Source organism: Nymphaea colorata, chromosome 10, assembly GCF_008831285.2.
Source record: "Nymphaea colorata isolate Beijing-Zhang1983 chromosome 10, ASM883128v2, whole genome shotgun sequence".
In the NCBI taxonomy this organism is placed as follows: Eukaryota; Viridiplantae; Streptophyta; class Magnoliopsida; order Nymphaeales; family Nymphaeaceae; genus Nymphaea; species Nymphaea colorata.
Genome location: NC_045147.1, coordinates 22,427,002 through 22,436,358, shown reverse-complemented (window position 1 = coordinate 22,436,358; position 9,357 = coordinate 22,427,002). Strand labels below are relative to the sequence as shown.

Genomic DNA, 9,357 nt, shown 5'->3' with positions numbered 1-9,357 from the left:
AGAACACACTTTTCTTATTTATCATGTAATGAATTAATAATTTTCAGTTTACCTTTTTTCAAGGGCTTTCAGGACAAGTAGTGAGTACTGTATTTATCAAAAATAAATGTGGTCAATCAATGAAATACAGAAAAATCAAACCTAGATGTTGAATATGAAGTTGATGAGAGAATAACAAAACTATTATACCTAGACTAATACACCTGGAGATTTGAATGGCTTGATTTACACAAATGATCATACGACCAGAGTGGTTGCTTTTTTCCTTTGGCAAGATTTCAAACGCGGAGAACCTTTTGAATGGCATCAAGAAGTTCATTCTCAGCAACAGGTTTCACCAGATGAAAATCCATCCCCGATTGAAGAGACCTGCTTGTTTCTTCTGCCATTGCATGGGCTGTTAAGGCAATAATTGGAACGTGAACGTCGCTGTAGTGCTTTTCCTCTTTGCGGATCTTCCGTGTGGCTTCATACCCGTTCATGGTTGGCATCTGACAGTTGAACATAAATTACTAAAGCATGAATTGCATAATATCTTCCTATTGCGATTGCGGCTTACTTTACTTTCAAATTGTAAATAAATAGGAATTGACACTTATGTCTACGGTGTACTCTATCGTTTTACGATTTACAGAACCAAGTAAAAGAGTTTAGATGAAAAAAACATAAACTTGAAAAAAGAAATTTATGAAACCCGGAGGTTTGCGATTCCCGCATTCTACCAATTAAATGCGGAAACTCCAAAGATCTGGATTAATTACGCATGCAACAATCTACAAAGGAGAAAAAAATGCAATATATGTATATATATACATAACTTTTATATTTGTACATGTCACTGTTATGTATTTGTTGAATTTATAAGAAACAAAGTGCACTTAAAATCAGAATATATATATATATATATATTAGTAGCTAGTAGGGCCTCCAATACAAGGCACATATATTACATGCAATATTTTTATACTATATATAAAAGAAAAATTTATAAGCATAGAACTGAAATTTTTTCAATCATGCATCAGTATAATTCCTAGAATGCACAAAACTCATTTTTTTTTATTTAACCAAAAAATTACATTTTGGCTTGACATAATCGTTGCATAAATAAAAGTTAAATTAACGTACTTAATTATTAATGTGAACAAATAGCCTCACTTTAGTTATTAACTTGGAAATTGCAAGAAACCTAAATGCAACTGTTTTATGGTCGGCAAAATATAGCTATCAATCGTTTTGAAAAAAAAACGCACCCAACAATAAGCACCATTCCAAACATAATATGCTCTATGCACATGTCAACTTTACGTTAAAAATAATTTATTTCATAGGAAAAAAAAACTAAGATGAAGGCCACAATCATAAGTTACACAAAACACGGAAAGTGCTTTGTAGATATAAAAAGTTACATGCGAAAATATGACAATAGCAAGTGCAAATAAAACATGACATCATAAAAAGAGTAAGTATATACCTCACAGTCCATGAAAATGAGATCATATAGCATCTTCTCAGCACCAACCTCCTCTTGACCTTCTCGAGAGTGCTTCTCTTCTCCATGATGACCGTCCCAACCCTGCAAAGACTTGCGAACTAAAACAAAAGCATCTTCACCATTCTTACAGGAGTCCACAGATGCACCCAATCGAGCAAGGGTAGCCATCATCAAGCGAAGCAACACGACATTGTCATCAACAACCAAGACTTTGAAGCCCTTCAGAGGCTTGTCACCATGGAGACTCGATATTTTAGATGCAGTACTTCTATCAGGAAGCCATTGGCATGTGTTAGCAGTACAGGAGCTGCATGCAACATGGCTTCTTACATCTGTGGCACATGAACCAATATTAGTAGGCTGTGGATCCAGAAAACTGTTCATTACTGTTGCTTGGCGGCCTTTACTTCTTCTACCAAACTCGCATACAAGACCTAGTGTTTGATACAGCCGAGACCCATGTAAAGGTTTATGAAATATGAGATCACATGGGGCTCCGCTCTTCTTCAGAGCCTCCACGTCCATGGACTGTGTACTCACACCAGCTAACCACACGACTTTACACCTGAACTCTTGAGCATTATGAATAAAGTTGCTGAACATCTTAGACAGTTCTTGCAGCTGCAGATCTGAACGATGATCCATTTCAACGATGAATAACAGGTTCGTAGAATATTTGCCGGCCCTAAAGCTAACGATTCTCTGGCGCCCGCTTCTCCTGTTCATGCTCATGCTTGAAGAGGATGCAGGTTCTTCATTAATGGCACGTGATGTGGCAGAATCAAGCTCTTGGTCTTTCCTCATAGAACTAGTACCGCCGGTTTCAGTGAGGCCATCATCGTCGGAAACGATCTCAGAACATGTGGTTGCGACTGAGCAAGCCTTGGGCTTGAGTGTCTCGAGAATGGAATGCAATCTCTCCATATGGCCGCTTCTCTTGCTCATGCTTGAAGAGAATACACGATCATCATTAATGGCATGTGATGGGACGGAATCAAGCTCTTGGTCCTTCCCCATAGAACTGGTTTCACCGGTTTCAGTGTGACCACCGTCGTCGGAAACGATCTCAGAACATGTGCTTGTGACTGAGCAAGCATTAGGCTTGAGTGTCTCGAGAAGGGAACGCAATTTCTCCAAATGGTCGAGCGCATACACTTTTAACTTGTGCTCCTCCATCCATTTTTTCAGAATTCTTTTTCTAGCTTCACCTTTGAGTAGTAAGATTGCACAAGTGCCTTCTACATCAAAATCTTCAGCAAATGCCGCTAAGTCTGTGTTGGAAGATGTTTCTGGTTGATGTAGTGACTGATCTACATGAACACCAAGCAATTCACGATCATCTTCTTTACTATCCTTTAAATCGACTGAGCTCTCTGCGGCCTTCATGATTATGCTGAACCTGAAGCAAGTTCCTTTTGTACTTGGCGCTTTATCAACAATGTTTATTTCTCCACCCATCAAACGTACCTGAGATAAAAGAGAAACTGAGATCAGATTATGAATTAAAAACAGCAAACTCAGAAAGAAAGGAAAGAAACTCACAATGGATTGGACGATGCCAAGTCCCAATCCTATGCCACCATAGTTTCCAGAATCTACATCCTTAACTTGAACAAAGTTTTCAAAAACTGATTTATGTTTGTCTTTTGGAATCCCTTTACCAGTATCATCCACTTCAATAACAACTTCAATCATGTTCTCCTCATTAGTAGATCCCTGCAGAGATTTGAAGTCCATGTTACTGGTGTTGTTACAGCAGTACCATGGTGACAAGTAGTGCCGAAAATGATGATCATGTCCATTTTCATTAAGTGGAAGCATGAAGTTCCTAGATCTTGCTTTCTTTGCCCAAGCTCGCACCATTATGTGTCCCTCTGAAGTGAACTTCACTGCATTGCTTAGTAGATTGCATAAAATTTGTTGAAATCTTTTACAATCACCTTTAACGCGCGAATATTTCTGAATTGTGCCGTCACAAGGATCCAATACTACTTCCACACACTTCTCAATTGCTGAAACATAAAACATGTCCACAGCATCTTCAAGAACCTGTGCTAAATCATACTCGACCTCTTCTAATTGCATCTTCCCAGCCTCAATTTTGCTTATGTCAAGAACAGAGTTCAGGATCCCTAGCCCAGGGCAAAACGTAAAAATTAACAGAATATAATGAAAAACTAAGACAACTTATTGAGCATATAATATAAAGTAAAACAATCACATACATTGTTTTCAAATATATGATCTCTAAAGTAAACTAAGAAGCAGAAATCATAAGCTACAATTAACTAGCACATACCAAGTAAGTTTAATGAAAATGACTTGATGTCCACCAAGCATGAACGCAACTCAGAGTTATGAGAAACGTTGGAAATGCAATGATCTAATAGGCCAAGTATGGCTGCAAGAATCGTTCGCACATCATGGCTGGTGCTCGCGAAGGCAATAGTTTTATTCATGCTCTTCCTCTCTGCTTGTCTTGTTGCCTCAATTTGTTTGATAAGAGATGAACGAAGCAAAACTGTGATTCTAAACGCCCTATATGTTACGACTACATAAAGGCATGTCATAAGAACGAGGACGACGGAGATAACGGCTGATGCAAACCAATTCAAGTTGCTCCCTTTTGTGCCAAGATATGTAACGTTATCACGAGGAAAAGCAAGAGTAGACACCTGAAAATCAAAGACATTAGTTAAAATGTGATAACATAGTGGGAAGCTGATGTAGATTAATAGGAATAAGTGCTCTTGCATGCACATATCCTGATTCAAATATATATGGTCTATTATAGTTTTAAAATTAGTAAACCAAAAGCCAAATTGGTTTAGAAAGGGAAACAAGAATAAGGACAAACTACCTTTTACAGATCCACTAGATTAAAATCACATTGTTTCCTTATGATAACTCAACATGAAATTCAATGCTAAAACTACCTAAGGTGTTTGTGAGACGGACAACTAATATTGTAGATAGAGTTGTGTACGCCGCTCGGTGCACAGAACAAACATACGCCAAATGAAAGAAGGGGCCAAATTTGAAATTGTTGAAAAAGAAATGTCATTTTGAATCTTTTTACTTTTTTGATTTTCTCTTGTCTTTACGAAAAGTTTTTTTTTTATTTAAATAGGGGCATTTTTGTTGTTAACCATGCTGGTGCACGAAATTTCATACCAGCACGGCGTACATAACAAGCTTCACTAATAATGTACATATACAGAATAATTCTTCTGTTTCAAAATGACACACAATCATATTTACTTAATTGACCATTAAATACGATTTATGCTTCTAATTCATATGATTCATCCACATTATTATTTATTAGTAAGGCCTAACGCTCTCATTCTTTTGACACATGCATGAAACAAACTTGTTTCATAATATTATGGCTGTCATTCTTAATTTTTGTATGTCTGTCTTGCTTTATCAACATGCTAATTACGAATTTATTCACTTTTCAAGTTTCAATACTCTTTGTTTATATAATGAATTACTTTAATGTTTCTTCATTTGTTCTTTAAAATTAGAAGGTTTTGGTTTTAGTTCTAATTCAAAATATTTTCTTCAAAATTCCCAGTGCACTTATTTTTCCTATAGTATCCGATTTACTTTCTAATATTAAAAAAGCATTGTGCATCTAAATAGCCATTTTGTCAAGAGCTTCAATAGTTTTGCATGCTTAACCTTGGCTATATTGTGCACTAAAAAAAAATTGACAAATGATTTGGTAACCTATGCGCTAGTTATAGTCATAAAAAGTAACATTAGGGATACTTTTAAATCAATATTATTAACTCAATTAATTTCCTACTTTTTCCATGTGTCATTTTTTTTCAAATTTTAAATTTTCCGAGTTTTCCTCGAAAGCATCATTTCCTAACAAAAGGATTGGCAAGAGAATAGCAAAAAAGGATAGACGAACACAGCTGTAACAAGTTAAAGCAACCAGAAAGAACCTATTGGGCCCTTATCAATTTTTTATGTTTCTCGTATGTTTCCTGTGATTACCATCATCATTGGTCATGCATTCAGGCAAGCATGCGACAAGCAAAGCAAGTTGCAAATTGGAGAATCTAAACTATCAAATTACATTGATAATCGTGGTAATGAGTATACATGTGGGTGTGTGTGTGTGTGTCCAGGCAACCAGCTAATTATGGAGGAAAGAACAACGCATACCAGTGGCAATTCAAAAAGCTTAAAGTGAGCCGTATGAAGTGTGTATCTTCGACCTTGAACATTCATATCTACAATAGAGACCGGCCCATTCTTCATGTTAGAATCTCCATTTTGCGTATGCAAAAAGATCTGAAGCTGATCATTGGCATCTAAGGTTTGAAAATTTGCAGTCAGCGCTGTTGGCTCCCACCGATCCAGCATGCCATTATAAAATTGATAACCTTCTATTAGTTTTCTATCTTTGGTACCCAAGAATATGCCACCACCATGAAGCTGCCATGGGAGTGATAGAAAGTCTGACAACACCTTCACAGGCACTCCGAGTGCCACAACTCCTCTGTGACCTCTGAAACTCAATCCTGTAACTGGAACTATGCAGGTGAACAGGGGCTGCTGATTGCTCCATTCAATTCCCCACTGAGCACGATCATGGTCACTGAGCAAAGCACTGCGGAACCAAGTTGAAGTCCAATATGCCATCGGCTCTCTATCAACTGCTTGCCCATGTGGAGTCCCTGTGATTTCATCAACTTCTTGGTGATACCAACGATACCCATTTGTCGTTCGATTGAGAGTCGTATTGAAAGGTGGAATCATAGTATTGGAAAACAAAGCAACAGTCCTGTTTTCTTCACTGTGGTAGGCAAAGAATAACCCATCCTCCCCAAAGTATGAAACTTTTGATAGATGGGGAAGAGTGGAATGCAAAATGAAGAGATCGTGTGCAACCTGCAAGGGTGAAAATGATGTAGTTTTCCAGTCATGTAATGGACTTATAGAAAGCATCACAATCGATCAAGTTTTTGAAGATCTTCTAAGTTCGGGTTCCTCAAACATGAGACAACTGACTCAATATTTAACAAAGTTATATAACTTACATTAACAAGAAGCACTCGGTATTGTAAGTTTATAACTGGGAGAGAGAGAGAGAGAGAGAGAAGAAGAAGAAGAAGAAGAAGAAAAGAAGACGGACCTGTTTCTCTAAATGGCTTCTGCTAGAAGAACTCAACAATCTAGCTAAGCGGACTGCAGAAACATTTATAGGAAGAATTGATCTTGATCCATCTTTCAATTGAGAGAGGGCCTCCTTATGAATAGCATCCATGGCCACACTCTCGGCACTTCCATCATGTAGCAATAAAACGTAAAGCACCATGCTGCATATCGAAACGAGAAGCACCAATGCTGCCACCTGCACATTTCTCACCACAAGAATAACTGGAGCAGTTTAATGCTTCTAATTGATCAAATATTCAACAGTAAAACAAGAGTTCCTAATGGATGCAGATCTGCGAACATTGACAATGCCATCAAAGGAGTCAAAACCTATTTCTCTGTTTCCCTTTGGATAATGTTTCAGTATATATCATCATACAAATCCAGAAGTCAACTAATCAATATAAAATAACACTTGAGTTATACGAAGTTTGAACCATAAGACGGAGGACCATCAATTGAAGGCTTATGGTAGCTTCACCATTGACATAATAATACATACCATCTTGACTGAAGCGTCCGTCTTACAAAGGACGTCATGGCTTCTCTCTCCCATCCTCATGATACCAAGTATGTCATTGGCCATACTCTTTCTCTTCCTCACACATACACAGAGAGAGAGAGATTCTTCCAACCGCGCTTTCAAATGTGAAAAATCTGAAATTTATGTGTGTATATACATATATATAGAGAGAGAGAAAGAGAGTTCTTAAAATATGGAAATGATAAACATTCAAATTTGCCAACGTTTGCTTCCATTTTTAGGGAAGAGCCATTTATGCATTTGATTTTAAAATTAAAAAACACGAGGGGGAAAGAAAAAGAGCAATCAAACTATTAGCACGTGCCCAACCTTACCCAAAAACCCTTAGAATGAGTTGAAGATGTAGCAACTTTCAAGGAATAAGAAAATACCCACTTCAATAGTTAGATATTTACTCACTTCAATTAGGCAAAAAGGCCATTAGATAATTTTTTTCTAAATTTAAATGTGTTTTTCTTTACCCACTAAACATTAGGTGCCCATTTGTAAAAAATAACTCTTTAGAAGGCAATGTTTCCAACTAACTATATCTGCTAGCGCTTTCTGTGCAACTCATTTGAAGTTCTGGCTAAAGTGAAAAAAAAAAGGTCAAGTTAATCTTTTCAAAAACTGCGGGGACGATGTCTATGCTTACCAACAACACTTTTTTATCAAAAAAAGTCACAAATCATCTTGGGGGTGGAGATTGAGTGCACCCATCTAATCTCCCATACCAACGGTTGCTTCCTCGATTTGGGTGACGAAATTATTTAAATTAGCAAAAAAGAACTTATTATTCAAATCAAGGAAGCAACCGTAGATATGGGAGATTAGATGGGTGAACTCAATCTCCACCTCCAAGATGATTTGTGACTTTTTTTGATAAAAAAGTGTTGTTGGTAAGCATAGATATCTTCCCCGCAGTTTTTGAATAGATTAACTTGACTTTTTTTCACCTTTAACTGAACTTCAAATGGGTTGCACAGAAACCACTAGCAAACATAGTTAGTTGGAAACATCGCCTTCTAAAGAGCTATTTTTTTTAACGTTTTACAAAGCACCTAATGTTTAGTGGGTAAAGAAAAACACCTTTAAATTTAAAAATAGATTATCTAATGGCCCTTTTTGCCTAATTGAAGTGAGTAAATATTGAACTATTCAAGTGGGCCTTTTCTTATTCCTTGAAAGTTGCTACATCTTCTTCAACTCATTCTAGGGGCTTTTGGGTAAGGTAGGGCACGTGCTAATGGTTTGATTGCTCTTTATCCATCTACCTCGTGTTTTTTTATTTCAAAATCAAATGCATAAATGGCTCTTCCATAAAAAAGGAAGCAAATGTTGGCAAATTTGAATGTTTATCATTTCCATATTTTAAGAACGCTCTCTCTCTCTCTCTCTCTTTGTGTGCGTGTGTGAATCTGTGAGTGTGTGAGGTAGAGAAAGAGTATGGCCAACCACGTACTTGGTATGATGGTATCATGAGGACGGAGAGAGAAGCCATGACATCCTTTGTAAGACTGACGCTTCAGTCAAGATGGTATGTATCATATGTCAAAGTTCACATGTACAGCTTCAGTAGCTGAGATTATTTATCAGATAGAATATGATGTGTAGCCATATCTCATTAAAGGAAACAAAAAGCTCATCTTCTTTCCACAACAATTCAGCAATTTCTACTTCGACAGGAAAATGCAATCTCTAAGAGGAAGACATGCTTATATACTAGAATAGAAAAAAATAAAACTAAACATGAAGAGCCTGTCAATGGAATAGTGCACAAACCTCCAGATAATCAACACTAATGTGTCCAGTGCCACGATCGTCCCACTTTCCTTCTTCATTAAGCCGCTTAACCTTGACACGCTAAGAAAGTAGATTCTTAGTCAGCTAAATTCTGCTATAAAAAATCTCACTTGTACTTCAAATAAAAAAAAAATGTAAAAGAGTCAGAGCAAGAAGAAAATCAAGAAAACTATTAACCACAAAACCAAACAAGAAAAGAGAGAAAAAAAACACGAAGGCCTCTTTTAGAAAAAGAATATTTGATTTTAGAAAATCAACTAGTGACAGCAAGAATGTTCCAGAAAAGACACCGTAACCATAAGCATTTAATACCGAAAGTCAACAATTGTAAGAAATAAAAAGCATAATGACATATAAC

At 36.8% G+C, this 9,357-nt stretch overlaps 1 protein-coding gene across 3 annotated transcripts in view; it reads right to left on the bottom strand.

The window, feature by feature from the left end:
- The window catches only part of LOC116263195 (probable histidine kinase 2), a 61,225-nt gene that overhangs the window by 48,386 nt on the left and 3,482 nt on the right, over positions 1 to 9,357 (bottom strand). For 2 of the 3 annotated variants that reach the window (XM_031642827.2, XM_031642828.2), the window contains 7 exons: positions 8,979 to 9,059; positions 6,651 to 6,869; positions 5,678 to 6,406; positions 3,795 to 4,170; positions 3,038 to 3,627; positions 1,475 to 2,962; positions 43 to 491 (listed from right to left, as the gene is read on the bottom strand). The exons of the other annotated variant lie outside the window; for it this stretch is intronic. In XM_031642827.2, coding sequence (XP_031498687.1) covers positions 279 to 491; positions 1,475 to 2,962; positions 3,038 to 3,627; positions 3,795 to 4,170; positions 5,678 to 6,406; positions 6,651 to 6,869; positions 8,979 to 9,059 — 3,696 coding nt within the window. In that variant the 3' untranslated portion in view covers positions 43 to 278. Of the gene's footprint in view, positions 1 to 42; positions 492 to 1,474; positions 2,963 to 3,037; positions 3,628 to 3,794; positions 4,171 to 5,677; positions 6,407 to 6,650; positions 6,870 to 8,978; positions 9,060 to 9,357 lie in introns of those variants that run through there. 3 annotated transcript variants of the gene reach the window in all.